Source organism: Rhea americana, unplaced genomic scaffold, assembly GCF_003343005.1.
Source record: "Rhea americana isolate MKP2758 unplaced genomic scaffold, rheAme1 scaffold_223, whole genome shotgun sequence".
Taxonomy (NCBI): Eukaryota; Metazoa; Chordata; class Aves; order Rheiformes; family Rheidae; genus Rhea; species Rhea americana.
In genome coordinates, this window is record NW_028186339.1 from 321,458 (window position 1) to 344,082 (window position 22,625).

The following is a 22,625-nucleotide window of genomic DNA, read 5'->3' on the forward strand; positions in this document are numbered from 1 at the left end:
CTGGAAGAGCTGCAGTGAGTTGGCACTATTATTTCTGATAAGGAAAGAGCATGGCCTTGTGACAGCAGTTTGTAATCTTGCAGTGGAATATTTATTGACCTTTGTTTTTTAAGGCCAGAACAGGCCTGATTTTTGGCAGTGCCACTGGAGATTTAATGACCTATGAAACTACAGGCCAGTCAGCCTCACCTCCATCCCTGGAAAGGTGATGGAACAGCTCCTTCTGGATGTCATCTCCAAGCATATAATAGAAAAGAAGGTGATCAGGAGTAGCCAGCATGGATTCACCAAGGGGAAATCCTGCTTAACCAATCTGGTAGCCTTCTATGACGAAACGACTGGCTGGGTAGATGAGGGGAGAGCAGTGGACGTTGTGTACCTTGACTTCAGCAAGGCTTTTGACACTGTCTCCCGTAACATCCTCCTAGATAAGCTCAGGAAATGTGGGTTAGRCGAGTGGACAGTGAGGTGGATTGAGAACTGGCTGAAAGGCAAAGCTCAGAGGGTCGTCATCAGTGGCGTGGAGTCTAGTTGGAGGCCTGTGGCTAGTGGCGTCCCCCAGGGCTCAGTACTGGGACCAGTCTCATTCAACTTTTTCATCAGTGACCTGGATGAAGGGACAGAGTGCATCCTCAGCAAATTTGCTGATGATGCCAAGCTGGGAGGAGTGGCTGATATGCCAAAGGGCTGTGCATTCAGAGAGATTTGGAGAGACTGGAGAGCTGGGCAGAGAGGAACCTCATGAAGTTCAACAAGGGCAAGTTCCTGCATSGAGGGAAAAAAAGCCCGAGGCACCAGTACAGGCTGGGGTCTGACCTTCTGGAGAGCAGCTCTGCAGAGAGAGACCTGGGAGTGCTGGTGGACAACAAGTGGACTATGATCCAGCAATGTGCCCTTGTGGCCAAGAAGGCCAATGATGTGCATTAGGAAGTGCATTAGGAAGTGTTGCCAGCAGGTGAAGAGAGGTGATCCTACCCCTCTACTCAGCCCTGATGAGGCCTCATCTTGAGTACTGCGTCCAGTTGTGGGCCMCCCAGTGGAAGAGAGACATGGAGCTACTGGAGAGAGTCCAGCAGAGGGCTACGAAGATGATGAGAGGGCTGGAGCATCTGCCCTATGAGGAACGCCTGCGAGAGCTGGGCCTGTTTAACCTGGGGAAGAGAAGACTGAGGGGGGATCTTATCAATGTGTATAAGTACCTGAAGGGAGGGTGACAAGGGGACGGGRACAAACTCTTTTCAGTTGTCCCGTGTGCCAGGACAAGAGACAATGGTCAGAAACTGAACCACAGGCATTTCCRCCTGACTGTGATGGAGAATTTCTTCCCTGTGAGAGTGACGGAGCACTGGCACAGGTTGCCCAGAGAGGTTGTGGAGTCTCCTTCTCTGGAGATATTCAAAACACGCCTGGACGCAACCCTGTGCAAGGTGCTCGAGGTGACCCTGCTTGAGCAGGGGGATTAGATTAGATGATCTCCAGAGGTCCCTTCCAACCTCAGCCATTCTGTGATTATTCTACAGATCTGAAAATGCAGAGAGAACTGGATTGCATAGCTAGAATACACTCAGTGTAGCTAAAACGCTTGATAACGCTCCGAGTGAATTTCTGAGGATACCTAGCACAACTGTACACCCTCCAGAAGAAAGAAATCACCAGGCAATTTTTTTTGAATATTGAGTAAGCTATTAAAAATTGTGGTGTTATTGCTGAATGATTTTGCCTTTCCAGGCTAGTGTATCCTGATGCTTCCCAGTTTCCTGGCAGGTCTTCACAAGAGACGCTGCCTGCAGGGTCTGCATCCTGCTGGAGGGAGATGTCCTCCACATCCCCCRTGGTTCAGACTGTGCCCCGAACGGGACAGTTGCCCCAGCTGGCTCTCGCGCTCGAGTTTCTCGTGCCAAAATGTGCCCAGGTCTTCCTGCTCACTGGGAAGCTCCGGGGCACCCAGAGCCTTTCCTGCAAACCTAGAACCTACAGGACACTTCCAAGCAAAATATACTTCCATTTACACTTTCTTTTTTTGTCTTTTTCTCTAAGCTATGCACAGCTCTTTATTGCTGTGTGCAAATACTGGAGTCATCGCTGATTTATTTTGGGAGAGTTCTGGCACAACTGTGCAAAAAAAAAAAAAAAAGGAGAAAGAAAAAAAAGCAGTAAAAGGCTAACTCTGGAGTTAACTATATTATCTATATAAAGATTATTATGATTTTGTTGCAGTACCCGTTGCTTAACCTTTTCTAGCTCCTACTAGAGCTGAAAATTTTTTGCTTTCTTCACTGAGACAGCAATGCTTGCGTTTGCCCTTGGTCTGACTACATTGCTCTGGGAAGTCCACAAGGCATTATAGGTCAGGAGCTGCGAGGATCTCCTTTAAATGCGTGTTATCAGTGCTGCATTAACCGGCAATTTAAATTAACTAAAAGGCAGGCTGTGTTACAAGGTGCARAAGGGATTATTCTCAGAACTTAACATTTTTTATATATGTATGTGTGTCTGTGCRTACAGTATATATATTTCTTGGTATGTTTGTGCTGATTCAGACTACAAGCTCACTGAAGACCTCCAGGCTCCCAGCCAGCGCTTACTGCCCGCCTTCCTCCTCCTCCTCCTCCACCTCCTCCTCCCTCCTCCGGCCCCGCCGCCCTGCGCACGCCGAAGGGCGGCGCCGCGCATGGCGGGGAGGAGCAACGCCTTCCGCCGTGGTTTGTCCCTGCCGCGCTCCCATAGCAGCCCCGCGGGGAAGGCCGTTGCGGGGGGCTTGGCGCGGTCGCCATAGCGACATGGCCTAGGCTGCGGCGGGCGGGCGCGGGGTCGCGGCGAGGGCCGGGCTGGGTCGGCGGCGGCAGGTGCGGGGCCGAGCCGAGCCGAGCCGAGCCGAGCCGAGCGGCCCGGCAGGGATGAGCCATGGCGTCCGTGAAGGTGGCGGTGCGAGTGAGGCCCATGAACCGCAGGTGAGTGGGGCGCCGCTGCGCTGCGCTCCGCGGGCCCGGCGCGGGTGCTGCCGCGGCTCTCGGGCCGCCCGCAGCCGCCTCGGCTTCTCTGCCCTCTCCGGCCCCGCCGCCTCGGCGAAACCGCAAGTGCAACCGCGGCGCCTACGGCGGGAGCAACGCAGCGCCCGGGGCCCCTGCCCCCTCCGGAGGCTGTGAAAAACTCGCAGGTGACCAGACACCTCGCACTGTACCGGCTGTGAGCCTCTGCCTGAGGCTTTGAAGGGTTTCTCGGCATGCAGCAAAATAATTCTACTTTGCAACAGCTTCTTTGGAAGCGATTGGTGGTGAATCCTTCACCTCTTTGGCAGGCTGAGAAATACTCTCCCGTTGTGCTCAAAAGATGTGGGGCCTTTCAAGGAAATTTTGGCCTGTCATGATCTTAAGTACTGGTTTGTATGATCTTTTTATAATTAGAAAAAGTTTGGTGCAGATGAGAAGCAATCGAGGGACAAGGAGCTGGAGCTGTCAAGAATATATAATCAAGATCCTAAAATATAAAGAAATTTACCTGTTCATCTCATCTGAAACTATCCTGCCTACTTACAAGATGGTTTTAGTTGCCTAGTTCAACTGTAACATCAGCTTTTGCAGAGGAGCCATTATGGTAAAGGTTATTAATAGGCTACTTCAACCTGACATTAAATAAATACTGCCTGGCCCATTTACTGTGTTGATAAGAGTTTATCATCTGTTTCTTGAGGTGTGTCTGGGAAATAAACACTATTTTTCTCTCATAAAATAAATGTGCAGTATGCACAGTATTCATTTTTAATGATGTAATTTAAGAGTCATTTGTAGTAAATTCACCAAACTCTACTGGCAAGACTTGTTTTTGTTTTCTTGGTCCTGGAATAGTATAGCCAATTAAAAGAAGGAGTGGTTTAAAAGTGTAAATGGACAATCAGACTCTTATTATTTCTTTCATTTGGTCTGTTTCAGATAGCTGTTAAAAATCAAAACATGAAGTTTTGAAAAATCTGTACATCTCTTTTCAATGAGGGGAAAGAAAGCTTATGAAGAGAAAGTTCATGCAGATTGGAAGATGGAAAGTATTGCAGATTAGCAAGTTTCAAGTAGCTTTCTTTAGGCAATTTGATGGAGCTGAGTGATTAGTTCAGGGTTGGCAAGCAATCTTGTTGCTTCCCCTTCACCCCTCATCCAATTAACATACAATTCTTACTAAGTTTAAATTTTTTTCTGTCTATGCACTTCACTTTCCCTTTAAGAAATTCTAACAACAAGTAGTAGAAGACTTTAAAGTATTATTAAGATTTGTCATTTTTATTGTTTTGGTAGTATGTCAGGGTTTCATTTGTAGACCAGAAGCGCAATATGCTAAGAGACAGAAAGGACGGGGAAATGAAAAGCATATTGCAGAATAGAAAAGGAATGGTATTTGTGATAAGCAGTGGAAATGCCAAATGATAAAGTGTGCGCAGAAATCTTCAAGTACTGTAGCAAAAGGATATTACAGACTGTTTCTGGACCTACTGTCTGTTTGCATGTGAAAGGATAGCTTTGAACAGGGCTAATTCAGAGCATACTTAGAACAATGAAGAAAACAATATGTGATATGATAGAAAAGGAAGAGCTAAGAGTGATGCAGACAGAGGACTGATGTGGTCAAAGCAGTGAGCCAAGAAAGTCGTCCTTAACACAGTGTTCAGAGTAGCTGTGAATGGTCTGTGAAAAAAWTTATTCTAGAAACTACGAAGTTTTTAACTGATAGAATAAACAAACTGTGAAGAGCGTTCCAGTTAAAGCTGTTAAAACCTTGCTGTTCGTACGGTGGTGTCCATAAAACGTGTATCAGAAAACTTGGTTCAGTGACAGGAGACTTTCTTTTTAGTCTTGGTGTTTAGATACACAGTGGCTGTTTGGTGTGCCACTGAGTATCTCAGACCGCTTTGGCAAATCAGTAGTGGTGCTGAAAGCGGTTTTTCAGCCAGTGGTGCTCTTCTCCTTCAGCCAGTACTGAGCTGATGTGGTATTGTGGCTGCTATAGGTGCTATCCTTCAAGATATTGTAAAATTGAGATCCTAAATCTTAGAGGATCTAATAATTYTTTCCATTGCAATAGTGAAGGTATTGTGAACCATAAGCCAGGAACAGGAATCATCTTTTGCCTATATTATTGTCCTTCATGCCTGTCTTCTCCTAAGKTATGTTGCCTTTCCCTTTATGGATTGTTGCAGTAGGCACTGCAGTATTTTATAAAATACGTGATTTTCCATCAACTCAAAGGAACTTCCCAAGTGTGTGTTCATTCTGCAACACTTATTTCCAAAATCTTTCATATGGTGTTATGTGGAGTTAAGTTTAATTTCTTTATGTTGTAAATTTACTTAGGTTTGATTTGAGCTTAATTGCAAAATACAGCTTATTTCATGTCTCATTTTTAATTAGAGAAGACAGAGTTAATGAATGGTTGTTGGTAAGACTCTTGTGTTACGGAGGAGTTGCGCTGTGTGCTGTCATAACACCATTAGCTGTGTAATAGGTCATGAACATGTGTCTTGGAATGAGTCTTGTGACAGGGAGAGAGGGAGGTGTTGTTTTAGGATAGCTTGCTATTCCAGTGATTAGATGACAAACTTTGGTAGGATGAGTGTTTGTTTTGTTTTGTTTTGTTTTATTTTTCCTGCTGTGTTTTAGTTTCTGTAGCCTCTTTCTTTGCCTTGACCAGAAAGGAATTTGTTTCAATGCCATCGTCAAAACCTTTGACCATTTTCTAAAAATGATTAACTTTTCATGTTGTATCACTTTTGCCAGAGTTTTTTGACTGTATCTCTGGATAATGTAATGCAGTTTCTGCCTAATGTCTTTGCAGTTACTTCTTTGAAACCAATTAGAAGTGTGAGCTTAGAAAGTTTAGTTACTTGGTGAGTCTCCCATCTATTCTCTGCTTTTGCTAATTCAATACAGAATTGCAAAGACAGCCTTTTAGTTTGTGCTTACCATACTAATGTTTCTGTAAAACGACTGCAAACCTGTCAGCAGAAGATTAGGTTTTCTTGCTGGAGTAGAAATCTAGAGGACCTTAAATTGGATGGTTGATGTGTCTTATTTTGGCAAATTAATGGGTTTGGCCATTGCTCATTTATTTATAAGGTTCATTTTCCGAAACAGTCGTTAAACATGTTAATTTACTGTCTTATAATCTGGAGGACTTGACTGGAGGATCCCATACCTGGTTTCACAAAATGCAGAGTTTCTCATCAAGATTCTGTCATTAGTCAGAATAGCTGTTTTCTGGACAAAAAGATGAGGTTATAGAGAAGTGCTATAGACTTTAAGGTGCTTGTGTGCATTTAGTGGGCAGATTTCTTTGGACTGTGGGTTACTGGACACTGTCTTCTGAAGTTTTTGGGATAATATTTAGTCTGGGTCTGCTAGTTCTTGGTCTTTGTTTTGTGTTATACACCGTTCAAGTAAATACATTGCTTTATATGCATCTGTTCATATGCATATGGGTCTTGAGAAACAATGAAGGAACAATCCCTCTTTTACTTCCATCTTACATCGTTTTCTTTGCATGGAAGCTAGAAATCAATTAATACTCAGGAAAGCCACCTTGCACGTTTTTTTGTCAGTTAAATTATCTAGAAGGTACTGACTACATAAGAGACTGTTTAAAAGCTTAATAAAGGAAATATTACCCAAAAGAATCATGTTGATACTACTAGTTTTTGTTCTACTCAGGTACTTACACTTGATAAGTCTAATCCATTTGTTTTTTTTAATTCATGAAGTGATAGAGGAAAACATGCATTTTCTGTCCTTTAATCTTTTTAAAATCTGTTTCTTGCATTTGCATAGACTAATTATTGAATTAAACTATTTGAACAAACTAAATGAGGGTCATATGCTTTCTGTACCTTAAGCAGATGCAGGTGACATCAGAATATGGGTTTGCACTGCAGTAAACTCTTGTTCCATGTGCTTAACCAGAGGTCTCAACAGTTGTAAGCATTTATTTAAATGAACTATATACACTTTCCCACAGCTCTGCCCTTATTTTTGATCTAAAGAAACAGAAATTCCAATTTGATTTTAAATGAGCATTTTTTTAACACTGCGTGCACACTCCTTGGATTTACTTTCTAAACTAAACTGACTGATAGGGATGGCCGAAATGCACACCGGTGGCTATAGTGCTCTACATGGTTATGTAGTCATTCACAGTTACTGTTACAAAGTAACAGTTACAAAGATTAACTGRTTTTGTATTTGATACTATTAAGAAATGGAAAACGTTTTTTTTACTGCTTAGGAAAGGCTTTTGTGCAACTCTGTTTTGTTTCAATCAAAAGTCATGCCTATGCTGATAATTTAATCATGTAGGATGTATTTGTGGATTGTCCATTAGACATAAGGATATCCTTGTTGAGGCATAAAAATGCAAAAATCTCAATTATGCTTGTAAGTCTATGTAGCTTCTCTGCTTTCAGGACCGAAGTCTGAGAACCCTTGGGAGGTTTATGAGAAACCTTATGTTATCTTTAAAAATAACTGCTTGTGAAATTTGAGCGGTAGTATCAATAGCAGAGTTTTCAACAGCTCAATTTAATATAGCAGTACAAGGGACAGATACAGAAAACAAGCTGTTTCATTTACAAGAAACATGTGACTAGAGTGTTTTTGTATCAGCAGAGAGAGATAAACAGAAGACAGTGAGGGCAGCTGAAATCTTAATCTTCACTCCTAATGTTTAGAAGTAGTTTACTTAGGAGCTTACTACTATTAGTTATTCTTAACTTTCCCTACTTTTTTAAAATTGAGAAGGGAAGCAAAAGAAATATGTGGAGAGCTAATATTACGGAATTTCTAATGCAGGCAAGAGAGGTATGAATTGATGTCTCATAATAAATTGCTGTGTCTAAAATGTGTGGTAGTATGGGTATTTTTCATTTTCATGAAAGATGGAATGTTTTGACAATTTGTGTGTATACATATAACATTGGTATAGAGCAGGCAGARTGAGAAAAGATAGAATGATTCCTAGCAAGGACAATAAAAGTGGAATATATTTTTCTCTGAAGCACATGGAGTTTTTGATGCACGAGTTTTTTCTGAGTCTTTTTTTCTGTTTTTATCAGCAAGTTCATTTTAAAATTTCTTATGTTAACTCTCGTGTTAACTCTCTGAATTTTTGTTCTAATGATGATACTTGAGATTTGATTTATAATTATATACAATTTCTCTACTAGAAAGAGAAGTTGAAAAGATCCATAAGAATAGTGGAGGCCCTGGTGTACATCTGTTTTGCCCCTTCCCTTATATACAGATGAGTCTGAGTCCAATAAAAAAGTACTTGATGTGAAGCTGACAGACTAATTGTTCTGAATGAGTCAGTATTTTTCTTACTGTATTTAGTTCCAACACCTTGAATCCATGTAGTAAACTCTAGCAGATTTTTTTCCTTTGGGAAAGTTTTCACAGCAGATATACTCCCCCCCCCCCCAAAAAAAAAAAAAAGTAATCCATACATAAAGGTAATTACTTTCATCAGTATGCTACTTCACTGTTGTTTTGGAACAGTTCCTAAAGATGTAGACTCTGAACTTAGTTTGTGGGTCCATGTAAATTTGACACTAAAAGGACGTTTGGTATGAAATTAAAAGTAGTTTTGGTTTTGTAAGAGACGCGGATAGGAAAAATGGTGGGGCCTACTCTGAAAAGACCAGTATGTGACCACCTGAGCATGGTGGTATCTGACCAGTGYGAGGGAGTGTTCTGCCTGTTAAAAGTGGCAAGAACGTGTGTTCTTCAAGTATAGGTACGAACAATGACATAAACACTTGTAATTACATAAAAATGCCCTTGAAGATGATAAAAGTGGAGTCTTAGTGATGATAGCTTGTGACTGTTGTCATTGCAGTCTGTAGTTCTGGAGTAAATGTGCAAATGAAYTAATAGTGTTTGCTAGGAAAAACAGGTGGTATGTATCATGAAGTTTCTCTAAATATCGTCTAAGGAGAGTGTGTATCTGAGGAAGGGGTGAGTATGTTGTGTTATAAGGCTTCAAGCATTTGAAGACTGAGGAAGAGACTGAAGGTTTTGCTGCTCTGTACAAGGTGAATGGAAGTAGAAATCACATCTTGCTCTCAGCAGAGCATTCATTAACAGAAACTTAGAAAGACTGGAGAAGAACGTAGTGGACCAATAGAAGTCTAGATTAGTGCTGGCAAGAATAAGCAAAAAGTGTCAGAAATTTTATGATCAATACAGKAATATAGGAGACAGTTTTAAAGTTTTTTGTTTAAGGATAGTAGTAAATGAAGAGTTCAACATTGGTTATGTAGGAATGGAAGAAGAGGTAGCTATGGATGAGCAAAAAAAACCCCTAAGTTACTTTACTCGTCAATAGAAAGAGAACTTTGCTAATGTAAAACAATACAGTCACTCTCTTGAAGAGTTTAAATAACAAGCAGTCTAGTCATATGTTTCCTAAGGGATAGTAAAATGGAATGTTGGTTGACTGGGTTAATGAATATGGTTTAGTGAGAATTTGCTTTGCTAACATGAGAAGTTAATCTCAGAGAGGAGCCAACACCAAGGATCAGAGCTGGCTGAGAAAATAGATGCCAGAGATCAGGATATTCTAGAAAAACTTGCTGGATTGTAGACTTTTCCTTAATAGAAAATCTCAGCAATTCTGGAGCAAACTGAAACTTAAAAGGTGAAGAGCAATAAGGAATGCCAGCAGTCTCTGGTCTGTTTCTTCACTGTATCTCATCTGTATTAAAATACATGGTCTTCTGAACACTGATGGCTTGTGGCTTACTTTTCTCCTCTTCTGTTTCCCTACCCTTTCCTCTCCTGTTAAGCTTTGAAGTTTTTGTTTAGAAGCCAAGACTTTGAACTTAAGAATGTGATATAATCACAGTTTGGTTCTTACTTGCAAATATTTCTCACAGCCAAAGACTGAAGTTGCTTTCCGTGCTTCCTGCAGTGAGGCTCTACATCAATATCTTTTTAAGTTCAGTTTTTAGAACCTCATTATCTGAATTATGTTGGAAAAGATCAACAGAAATGATTGGAATCATTTATTCAAAAAAAAAAAAAAAAAAGAGCTGAACTAACTTTATATATAAATGACAGCCAGAAAAGATTAGAAGATGCAAATCTAGAAATATTTATAGAGTTTAAATGTTGAAAAGAGGAATTAGTTATTTAGTTACGGCTCCTTCATAATATCTTGGGAGTAATGGGATGAAGGTGATAATGGAACAGCTTAAGCTATATCTAAGGAGTTATTGCTTAATGAGGTGGTTTAGGCTGTGGAATGGTCTCCCAAGAGGAATGAAAGCCCAGGCAGTTATGAAGACTTAATTCCTTTGAAGAAAGTTATTATAGAAAATGATCTTGCATGAATAGGAAGGTAAGACTAGACCTAGATGACTTTTAAGTAGCTTCTGCATTTGCCATTCTACTTCTGATTTCCTCTGTGGTTGTTTTTTTTCCACGGGTTTTTAAAACAAGACACATAATAAGCTGAATGCAGTCTTTAAAACTGTATCTCRCCGTTCTCATATATAAAACCAGATGCATCAAAGAGGGAGAGTCCCAAAAGCAGAGCTTTGTCTTGCTGTCAGTGAGTGCCAAAACTAGAGCTGATTTGACTGCAGTTGAAGAAGCTCTCAGGTGTTTAAGCAAAATACTGTGCTCCAGTGAACTGAAGAGTTAATGGCTGGAACTACCAGAGAAGCTTGCAAAACCCATAAAAGAGCAGGAAGCCCACATATATCCTCTGTTTACATACGCTTGTTTTCCTGACCTTTTCAGTTCTTAATGCAAATGCTTCAGAACTTTTCAAGCATGCAGGATTTGTCACAATTGCTACCCTATTTCTTTTCTCTATAGCATTGAAGAACAAAGACCTTCCAGTGCCAGTGTGCCTGGAGCAAAATAGCAGCGTGGGCACAGATGGGGCCATATAGTTAAACTTGCATCATTTACAAATTCTAAACCCCCAAACTCTACAATCGTAAGCATTTTGAACTTCAGCTATTTTTGGAGTAAAATTTCCTAGTTCATTTTTTTCAGTATTATCAAGTTACCTGTATGTGTTACATCACTACAATGATGAATGATACAGTATTTTTAAACTCTGCTTTTTGTTGAGAACTCCCTGAGACCAGAAGAGAAAAGGATAATGGATCTCTCTTTATTGTAACTTTCCTGATGAAATGTGGGGGAAGAAATATGAGTCTTCTCAGTGAGTCAGTTCCTTAGTCTTTGTTTATTTGAAATTAAAACCATTTTTGAAATAAATGGGATTAACACTGAGCTGTCTTAACATAACTGAGTTCTTGAACTAGAGTTTCTCAGAAGTCTGAGTATCTGAAAGGCAGGTATTGTTGGTAAGAACAGCTGACTGAATTGAAGAGAGAAGTCCTTTATTTTCTACTATCTGTAAATACAAAGCCAGACTTATTTACTGAAAGAGGGTCTTTCAGGGATATCTAGCATAAGTAGGGCATATAGGGCAGCAGACATCTTAATTGCTGATGGGCAAAAATTCTTACTGTTCAACTCTCAAATACTTCAAATTCCCCCCCCCCCAAAAAAAAAAAAAAGAAAAAAAAGAGGTCTACTGAAGAAGACAAGAACACTGCAGGGCAGCAGCTTGATTTCTTTGAATCAGGCTTCGTTGTACCTTTTTCAGGAGTTTAAGGAGATGCTGTCTTTATGACTTGGAATAGCAGGCATAACAAAATACTGAATCAGAAGAAACAAAGCATTAAAAGCAAAATATCATGTGGACTAAACCCCAAGAGTTCTAGAGAAACTTCATGGTTACATAACAATTACAACAGAACTCCAGAATGTCCTTCAAATCAACTTGGTTGCACCTGCGGTTGTGTTCTGCTTTGCTTTTGCTAAAAAAAGAGAGAAAAAAAAAAAAAACAACCCTTTGCTACATTTTTCTAAAGACTCATATCAGAAACATGTAAGAGGGTGCTTCACTTGAGGATATTATGCCACTTACCAGTTTTCAGTCCTGCATAGGTAAGAACATCACTGAGCCTGATCTGTCACTCCGTCTCTGCAGGCAGGATGTTACGGTTAAGATAGCTTGCTGCTTGGAGCTTAAATATTATTCAGGTTATTATATGATCTTTGACTGTGGCATATGTGGATACAATCAATATACTTTTTTTTAAGACAGCTGTTGCTACTGATTCAAAAATTTACTTACATGGATACCCGCTAGACTTGATCTGACTTGTTGCAAGGTGAAATCTACCTATAATGCTGTTCGAAGTAAACTTTAGAAAGCATGTCAGGTACACGATTTAATGTAATGAACAGTCTGTATGTGTTACCACAAGTGTGCATAGCTGCCTCAGAAAAGCTAGGTATCATTTGACATGAGACAGCACAAGGACACCTGTGCATTCATATTCCGTGAGAGCCTTACTACTGTAGATTAAACTACTGCCTCCCAGTATTGTTGGTAAAATTTAATATTACGGCCAAAGGCATTTGATCTAGGTTGTCCTTCATAAAAGAACAGGTGCATGTGCACTAATGTGTAAACTAAGGGGATATTTCTGTTTCTTGAAACGTAAAATACTTTCCTTGTTTCTGTATTCTCTTAAGTTTATTATTCTGGCTTCTGGAGGTGATCTTAGGAAGTTGTGCAACCTGTCAGTCGGTCAGTCAGTTCACATCCCGTAACTTCTGAATCTGTTGGCTGATGTTGTCCAAATTTGACAGCATAATAGAGRTCTCAAAGATAAGTTGTGTTGTTTAGAGAAAATAGGAAGTTGGTAAAAGTGAGTCTGCAGAGCTCTCCCAAATGAGGGTGACGGCAGCCCTCATCAGCTCAGAGAATACAGCTAGGAATGTACCCTTGAAAATAACACAAAGTACACCTGTTTTTATTCATTCTAGTTGATATAGAACATGTAGTTGTTAACTTTTAGGCTGTGTCAGTGTAAAAGTGGTTTCAGTGATTTAATTATGATTTTCAGGCTATATCAGTCAAGAGTACTGGGTTACTGTGAGCTAAGGATATGTTGGGCTATTGCCCTGCTATGCAGAGAACTGTGATTGTTTTTGTATAGAGTAAAATCACCTAGTATAGGTGATTCAACTCAGAGTAGATTCCCAAAATGTCAGGATTAAATCAGATTGTGTGACCTGTTCTGGTTTTAATTCTCAGATGGCAGTGTATTGAGACTTTTTGAATTGATGATGTTTATGGAAAAATAACCTAAATAGGTATGAAAATGCTTCGTATATAGCCACTCAATTTTTCATTTTTGCTGAACTTAGATTTTTTTTTTAATATTCACGTATTTTAAAATGAATGTTTATAGAAATGATTTAGTAATAAGTAATAAGTGATAAGTTAAAAATAAAGAAAAACCCCTGGATARCAAAAAAAAAAAAGAAAAAAAGAAAGAAAAAGAAAAAGAAAGAAATTGTGTGCTGTTTGTGCTATTTCACATTGACTGCCTACAAGCGGCTTAGAGCAACAGTTGAAATAGTTACTTTACTTTTCAGTGGTTACAGAAAGTAACAAAAATTCCTTGCTGAGTGGATTTTTTGTTTGGCTTTTTAAAGCATTTGATTGAATTGAACCTTCCCCTTTTAAGAGTTACTCAAACAAAAAAAGTGTTCTTGGTCTGTGTAATTCAGTCAGATATCAGTGTGCAGTTAGGGCATGACTGAGCTTCAAGAAGCAGCCAAGTTATTTGTGACACACTTTGAGTTTGTTTTTTAGTTAAATCTACCTTGAATTCTCCTGGTATTAAGCAACCAGCATACATTCACATTATGATCCCCAAAATACACTTGAGTAGTGAGCAAGTGGAGTGATAAAATTGGAAGTTCATAATGGTGTGCCTAAAAGATAAATATAAGAAGAAGCAAGCCTTTTTTTTTTTTTTTTTTTTTTTTTGAAAGGAAAAGCCACTGAGTATGGTTGAGTTGCTTTAACTACAGCACTCAGACTCTTTTGAATAGTTGAAAAACAATATCATACACCTGCTCTTCAGCAAAATCCTCTTCTAATGGGCATTCAATTAGTTGTCTATAATTGAATGTATTTCCAAGAGCGTATTTTACAGACTCTCTTTACATTTTGATGCAGAGAGGCCCAGTAAGCCATTTAGGTAGTAACTGTGTCTTTAGCCATTGCAGCCTTCGAAGCATGCTGAAGTATTCAGCAAAATTGTTGATTGCATTTTTTTTTTCCTTTTTGGCTTTTCCCCCCACTTCCTGAAACATTGTTCTTGCTATTTTCTTCCCAGAAGTCATCCATCTAACATCACAACTGAGTACCATGCAATGAATTTAATGGGAAACATAGTATGAGTCCCAATGGAATAAGCTGTAGTTAATGCTCTAGTGTCAGAGTAAAACAGAACAGATTAATAAAAGCCTTTCTCTACTTAAAAGAACTTATTCCTCCATTGAAGGATCTTAAAGGTGAACTTGGAAATAAGATAGATATTTTTTCTTCTTTATGATAGTGATTTTCTAAAACTTCTCCTGTCCATGTATGTTTGAAAAACAGTGCTTTTGCACGTCCCGCTCCCTTCTCTCTGTGGGAAGACCTTTAAAAGGTCTTGTGGAGCATTGGGTAAGTGAAATAATGAAAGGATGTATTTGGAAGATACAAAGCAGAAAGTGTCTTTCTGCTTTAAAATCTGCAGATGCCATCAACATTTGACTGCCAGTAGTGTGATTTGGACTAGATGCCCATTGAGTTGCAAAATCTGTTCTGGTCTTTGACCTGCAAACAAACAAGGGAGCGTAAGAGAAGGAGAAGACATGGAAAGAAACCTGACCTAGGTATATCAATATTGCAGTTTCTTCTATGAAGCTACAGTGTTTTGGTACAGCTTCTGAGTCATCTTCAGTTTTCAGCAGTTCTTCATGACCCCGCATATCCCTTGTAATGAAGAGGGACTATTAAATCTTTGCCCAAGTAAACTATTTCTTGTGCTATGCTGTTATAAGACCTGCATACTAGTTCTCTAYAAGCCTCTCTTGGTAGTGATATTATTCATATTAAATTAAAGTCCCATTATTATTTGAAGTAGTTTTTCTGATTTTTCCCTGCTAGATGACTAGCATAACAAATAGGTAAGTAGATAACAAGTAGAGAGTTAATACTAACACTTATTTGAGGTATTTCCTGTTGCCTGTGCCAAGGAGCATGCCATGCCACATCACTTTATAGTATGATGAGAAACCAAAGGATCATGAGTTATAAGTTTCATTTCCTTGTAATCGCGGAACTCGTCATGCTGTATGAAATAGCACTGAGGAAAGCCTGAAGGCTGGGCTGAAGCACTGGTTTGTGAGCAGACTGGGCTTCAAGGGAAAGAAGTCATCTTAAATCTGCAAAGCATTAATTGTGAACTGCTTTTGGCAGCCTGTCCCTTTACACTGCTTTGTAATGAAGGGAATGGAATTTGTGGGGGCAGAGTGTCTTTGGTTGGTGACTGACACTTGTGTCTAAATTGAGGTATGGCTCGTGTTTTATATTGATRCTGCAAAAGCAGATGATTAGAATAAGATTCTTCTAGCCCTGAATGTTCTCAGCAGGGTGTCCAGAAATTGAAATCCAGCTGTTAACAGCTTGAACCTCTAATTAAGGTAAAACTTACTTTCAAAACTTTTTGAAAGGAATTCAGCCCACTGCTGAACTACATAAAAAGATTGTATTGAAACAGTTGTCACTATGCAAGCAATTATTTTCTARGGGACCTTGTCCAAATATTCATGTGTACCATAAATTATACTCAGTTGTTTCATACTACAATTAAACTTTAGTGTTTGATTTAAATGTTTTCTCTTGTTAATTTTTGCCTCTTACCTCAGGTTGGACTGTTGATTGACCACAGTACTCCTTTTTTTCAGTTTGTCTTCTCTCTATCCTTCCCATACAAAAATGCATAATTCTGTTTGTTTCTCTTTTTTTCAACTTGTGCCTTACAAGGCCTTTTTGGGGGAATTTGGAATCCTTATTCTGTAACCTAAGAATATTTAGTAATTTCACTGTCAGTTTGAGCACAAAGATTAATAACTGTAGGCTTCTTAAAAAGTGTGGTTCATCTGAGGTTATTACACTTTAAACATTTTGTATCTGTTTTCTATTATTACTATGGTTTTAATATTTGTAATATAGAAAGCTGGTTAGGTTCAGGAATGAACACAAATACAATTTTATTTTTCCCCCTTGTACACTTCAAGCATGAAGGAATCCAGACAGAAGATGCTGRCCTGAACTTCATCCCACCTGGAATTCTTCCAAACTTTGTGGTGGAAACAGGCTACAAATTATTTAAAACAAACTTTCATACTAAGTTAGACTATATTTCAGTGGGCAGGCAAGATAACGCCTTCCTTGAGCAAATAGTTACTGACAGGTAGAGACAGCTTAGGAAGTAGGTGAGTGGTAGCTAGGCATATGCTGCATTACTGCTATGTCAAAATCAATTTCCTACTAAAAAGTACCATTGACAATTCCCACTTTCCATTCCCTGATTACCACCTATATCTGTCTTCTAGTATTTCAGTCTCTAAGTATAGACCTAGTTAAAGATGCTGAGGATGACATGGAAATGACTAAAAGGCATCTCTAAAGTCATGCCACTAACATTTATTCAATGATAGATCTAAATTCAGACGTATAATTAATGTTGTAATTATTACAATTATGTGTTTTATTAGCTTAGAAAATAACTTAATGTGTTGATATTTAAATAAGCACTTTTATTTGCTTAATTTTTATTCATTAATTCAGATTTTAAGTTGGGTCTTGATCTTTAGAATTTCTACCAGGAGACTCAGTGTRAATAAAGGATAACTTGTCAGGTTTGGCTGAGGAACACAGAAGAATTAAGTGGTTCACTGCACCAGTTGGAAGAAAATGTCATACTAAAAAGCCTGAAACCAAATCTTGTATTAATGAGTTTCTCTTTAAAAGTTTCTCTTTTTCACTTTTAAGTTGGCATAAGCAGATATTCAGTAATTGTTGAGACACTGTGCGATATAATGAGAGTTCTTTTATTTTTTTTTTGTTTAAAGTCCTCTGCTTTCCTTTGTACAATTTTTTTTGTTTTGTTTTGTTTTGGAAGAAGTGTGTCTACTAGCATTTCATGAGTGAGGTTTTGGTTCTTTCTTTCTCATATGTATGTTTTTAATAACACAGGAGATGATATGCTCAAGCTTGTCATTCAAGAGCAGCCTGTTTAAAACAAGTGTAGYTATAAAATGCATATTACACTTATGACTGTATAAAGAAATTGTGCTGCAGCAAGCAGACTGATGCATGTTGGTTTTAGGCACTCAGGTAACATTTTTTTGTGATACTTTGAAAACAGTCAGAAATAACTGATAAAACTGATATGTGCATGAAAATACTTTCTAGCAATGCTATAGTGGACTACTGCATGAATGGACTTTGGAACTGTTAAATTCTAGGGAGCAGCAACCCTATGTAACACTCCCTTGATAGTTAGAACTGCTCTCTCCTGCACTCCCATCCATTGCAGCTCAAAAATATGTTGTGTACYCCGCTTTTAGTAGTGTTTAAAAGATTGAGGTTTTGAGTTTTTTGTCCTTTTTACCTAGACATTTGAGTAAATTGGGATTGCTACTACCAAGATGGTGGTAAAAAGTTGGGATTTATTTTATAATGCTATGTTTCAAAATTCTTTAGAGACAGGAATTTGACTCTTTGGACTTTTGATCGAACTACTTCAAGTTAAGAACAAAACACTTGTTTGACTTGCAGAGTCAGATTTCTGAAGTAGGTTTCCCCAAGCTGCTTCTCTATTTCTAGATGAAGGGATTTGCATTTGGAGGCAAGCCCAGGTACTTCAAGTATCTCCAATGACAATAAATAAAYATTGAAATAAAAATGAAAAATGAAATAAATTATGAAATGAAAATGAAAAAGAAATGGATTCACCTGATTAATTGACTGTGGCAAGCAATTTATTGAACARAGATATAACTGTGTATAATTGTGATATATTTTAACATACTCAAGTTTTRCTTTTACTTTCAGGGAGAAAGACCTGAATGCAAAGTTTATTATTTCAATGGAAAAAAATAAAACAACAATCACAAACTTAAAGGTGAGTAAGCACAAATTAAAAAGGAAATTCTAACCAAGCAGCTACCAAAACAAGACTGGACAAAACAGTGGTGCTCGCTACAGTACTCTATGGAGAACAGCCCTTGGTTTCTGAAATACTTATACAAYGTTGAATTAATTATTTGGGAAAACATGTTAAACTGATCCTGGTTGTAACCTGGTTTTCTGAAAACCATTCTATAGGTGGCCTCTTCTAGTTTTTTGAGGTGTTTATTGTTCAGGTGATTACTTAGATGGAAGGTGAAAGACTAAAATAGACRAGAGAGATGTGCCCAGTGGTTATTAACCCCTCAGTTCATCTGTAAAGGTAGTCTCCTGGAAGTTCCATAAAAATGAACGAAACCCGAAGTACCCACAACTTAGTTTAATATTTTGATGATATAATTTAACATTTTTCTCACCAAGAGAAATCATACTCAACAAAGATGTGAAGATAATTTCTACTGGCAAATATATTAAAAGTAATTTTAGACACGGTTTGTCTAAACTGATTMACATAGCACCGTATGTTGCTAAGACATATTGCTAACTCTGTTGGCTTGGAGCATGATGCCAGCCTTAAGCAGCAGGCCTGTAAGACCATTTTAATTATTACTCTGCACTGAAATGCTATTTACAGGGCAGAGAGCACTCTGATTCCTATTGATTATACAGAATAATCCCTTATAAGCTGTATTTCATACACAGTACTGATTTAACTAAACATAAGTATTATGATAAAAATGCACTGTTGTGTTAGGATAAGCAAGCTAAAATTCAAAGCAAAATTAATGCTGTGCTCTTTAGTGTGACTGTRCCTTAATTCTGAAGAGTATCTCCACTGCTAATTCTTTCACTGTTCTTGGAATAATTGGTTAACCTGTCATTGTGATTTTCTTACTGTGTATAGTCTTGTGTTAAATTTTCATTCTGAATAGTCATTCTTATAGTTATATATATATTGCTATATAATATATATGTAATATATATAATATAATATATATATAATTATATATATATTATAATTGTATTATATATAATATATAATTATATGAACATACTATATATATATATGTTATATAGTAAGACATATATAACTATACTATTCTTATAGTATAGTTATACTATATATAATAGTATATATTGTACCAGATCCTTTCTTTTTTTTTTTTTTAATAGATACCAGAGGGTGGAACTGGAGACACAGGAAGAGAAAGAACAAAAACATTTACGTATGATTTTTCATATTTCTCAGCAGATAGTAAAAGTCCCAGCTTTGTGTGTCAAGAAACGGTAGGATTTCTAAATGTTAATAATTGATCTTTTCTACCCCTTTTCTTTGGCTGAAAGCATTCTTTGAAACATCTTYCCATTTGAAGTACTTATGTAATTTAGAAATTCCCTAGATGCCCAAGAGTTTGAATTTTATTTTTTATGTTTTATTTTACTGAACACTGTTAAGTGCTGTGTTTTCCTATASAGCAGAGTAAATGCCCTTTTTCTGGATCTCTTGTTTGATTTGTCATGTGAGGTCAAGTTATAAAATGTCTCTGAGCTGTTTTGTGGAAGGAGGCACTAGATTTGTTTTTTGAGTAGATTAAAAAAAAACACTTTTGAGAAGCAAGTATACATCCTTAATTCATGTAGACAGGAACATTCTTCTTATGTAGTCTTTTTCTGAGCAAAAAGCTTAGACATTGATGAACCTGCTTAAAGGAGGTTCTTCTCTCTTGAGTAATCTTTCTTGGTTTAGGAGGGACAAAACTGCCTTTCTTCCTATACACTCACAGTAGAAAACATGATGCTGTAGTCTGTAAATTTGTATAAGGAGTTACCAACCTAAAACTTAAAAGATGTAAGGAGAGTAGTTCTTTTTCAAAAAAAAAAAGAAAAAGAAAAAACTGATCACAACCTACATGCACATTACTTTTGATGCTCCAATATCTCTGCATAGCTATAAATCTAACTTTGAACCATAGGCATCGTTTAGATGAAGAGATAGGCCCTTYCTGACCTTGCATTTTCAGTTGAACMTTGGACCTTTTTGCTCTTTTCATAGAATCATAGAATCGGTAAGGTTGGAAGGGAGCTCTGGAGATCATCTAGTTTCCATACTTCTGTACTGTAAGTGATAAAAATAGTTTCTCCCTTAATGGTGCCATTTTGCCTCTGTTTTGGAGTAGATCAGGTTGAGGCAAGATCAATATAATTTGTCCACTGGCAAAAAAGGTCAATATAAGGATAGCTGCAGCAGGCTTTAAACTTTTAGACTTTTTCTTTAAACTGTGAGCTTTATGATTTATAGTGATAGTACGCTGACATCCTAGACTTAGATATCCACGTTCAATATTCTGCTATTACAGCATGTCTCACARTCCCAGATTCCCTCCTTTGTTCTGACTGGCAAAAATCCCTGCTTCTCTTTTTTGGTCATAAAAATGCTTTTGTCTTTATGTCAAATGTAGTGTTAAATATCATGTGTCCAGCACACTGAAACAGAAAGCATTTTAAAGTGGAGCGGAATTTATAAGCAAATGCTGCACAAGCGATTGTTTTGCTTGTATTATTCATTTCATATTTAATTGAAAGACTTTGTAGTTTAGCTCTTATCAACTTACTGCAGAATTTCCAGTTTTCTTCACTAGTCACTTARAAGAGGGGTGCCTTTCATTTGCATTCATCTTGCTGTGAAATAAAACTGTTCTTGAATGTTGGTAATGTAGACATCTAGTATGCTTTGATTATGATTGTTATATTTTCCCATTTAAAGGTAGATAAATGATAAAGTCTGTCTAATACTACATGTCCCACTAAGGTAAAATATGCTATGTAGATGTAAAATATGCTTTAATACACAAAAATTAGAGCAGGAGTGGCAAATTATCTTCAGAAATGAAGACAATTTTGTTTAGTTTACTGATCTTTTGTGACTAACGAAGCCCCATCCTAATAACATATCTTCTTCTAATGTGTGTTTTAAGTTTCTATGTGCAGACATCACTGATTGTAATTGTTAGGGACATTATATATAATCACTTTGCATATTGACTGTTCTATGTACTACCTCAAGTCATGTTGCAAAGTCTACACAAATTTTTAGAAAGGAATAGGCATAAAGGAAGTCAAATTACATATGGTTCATTTAAAAGCAGCTAGAACTGGTATGGACAGAGATGAGGAAGCTACTGAAAATGTTTTCAGGATGGTAGAACCAGGAAAAAAGGTTATTCTTTTCATGATACAGCAAGAAAGATGAAACCGATCCTGTTTTTCTAGGAAGATGTGGATGAGAACTCTGATGTACATCTTCATAAAGCCCAGTCTGAGCAAAATTTATTGTTTGCAAAACAATGAGAAGTTTTGATTTGTGCTGTGAGTGAAAGAAGTGTAGATAGAAATGTTTGAGGAATCATTTTTTTACATGTTTGTGACTGTGTGGGAAGAGAGCTCTGACAGCCTGCACACCCTAGGGGATTTATAGCTGGGGCCTGGATGAGACTACAGAACATAAATGCAGATGAGAATTTCAGAAAAGCTGCAGTCAAAGCAATGGTGCATAAAGACTTGGTCCAGACAATGAGATAGAAGTTAGATACTGAAAAAGTGAAAGGAGGAAAAAAATAAAGCTGCAGGTACTTCAACTGAGATTACTTTCAAATGACAAGAGAAAGGAAAATCATGATGCTTTGGCTGATCTTTATACTCTTTCTCTTTGAGAGGTATGACTGATTACACTGTTTTAACTTCCTTGCTTGAGGGAAGGATGTTATTAAATATTCTAAATGTATGCTTGCACTGATCATTAATGTTTTTAAAAAAAAAAAAAATTACCTAGCACTCCTGCAAGGGAGGAGTGGCATGTACTGTGTGTCTGCCAGGCTCCACTGATGTCTTGTACACCTTGATTAATTCAACCTATGTACGCTGAGGAGTGATGGTCAAATTATGTGAAGCAGCTCTGAGATATTTTTGAAAAGCGTGTCTGGATTGGGAGACCCATGTTGATGTTTCCACTGAGACAGAGGCTGTCTTAAGTCTTATTCGTTGGGCAACAGGCCAGTGAGGGTGTGGAAGGAAGTGAGGGCTGAGGGTGATGAAGGGTTAGGAATCCGTGAGGGAAACTGGTAGTGAGAGCTGAACTTAAGTGAGRGTAGACCCATGTATTATGTTACGTGACCAAAAGCAGGCAGAAAAATAGGACCCAAGAGAAMATATGAATAGTGTCAGATTTGAGAAGAAATGTGTATTGGGAACTTTTATCTTGAGAGCATTACACTATAGACTTTTACAGAATTACAAATRTTAAAAAGGAATGATGCTGTAAGAGAGAAGAACTGTCATGCTTATTCAGCTACRTAGATTATCCAGGAAGATGGGCTGTTTCCAGTTCCAGAAGTAAATGTGCAGGGTAAGAGAGAAGGGGCTAGCTGAGAGGGTCACCTGCTATACAGAAAACACTTTTACATACATTTGGCAAAGATCAAACTAAAATGTACAATTATGTAAAAGCTAATTAGGGAGAAAAT

At 38.0% G+C, this 22,625-nt stretch overlaps 1 protein-coding gene across 5 annotated transcripts in view; it reads left to right on the plus strand.

Moving 5' to 3' along the window:
• Positions 1-2,730: 2,730 nt before the first annotated feature.
• The window catches only part of KIF16B (kinesin family member 16B), a 146,903-nt gene continuing 127,008 nt past the window's right edge, over positions 2,731-22,625 (plus strand). For all 5 annotated transcript variants that reach the window (XM_085305597.1, XM_085305599.1, XM_085305600.1 and 2 more), the window contains exons 1-3: positions 2,731-2,951; positions 18,031-18,100; positions 19,279-19,392. In XM_085305597.1, coding sequence (XP_085161723.1) covers positions 2,905-2,951; positions 18,031-18,100; positions 19,279-19,392 — 231 coding nt within the window. In that variant the 5' untranslated portion in view covers positions 2,731-2,904. The remainder of the gene's footprint in view (positions 2,952-18,030; positions 18,101-19,278; positions 19,393-22,625) is intronic.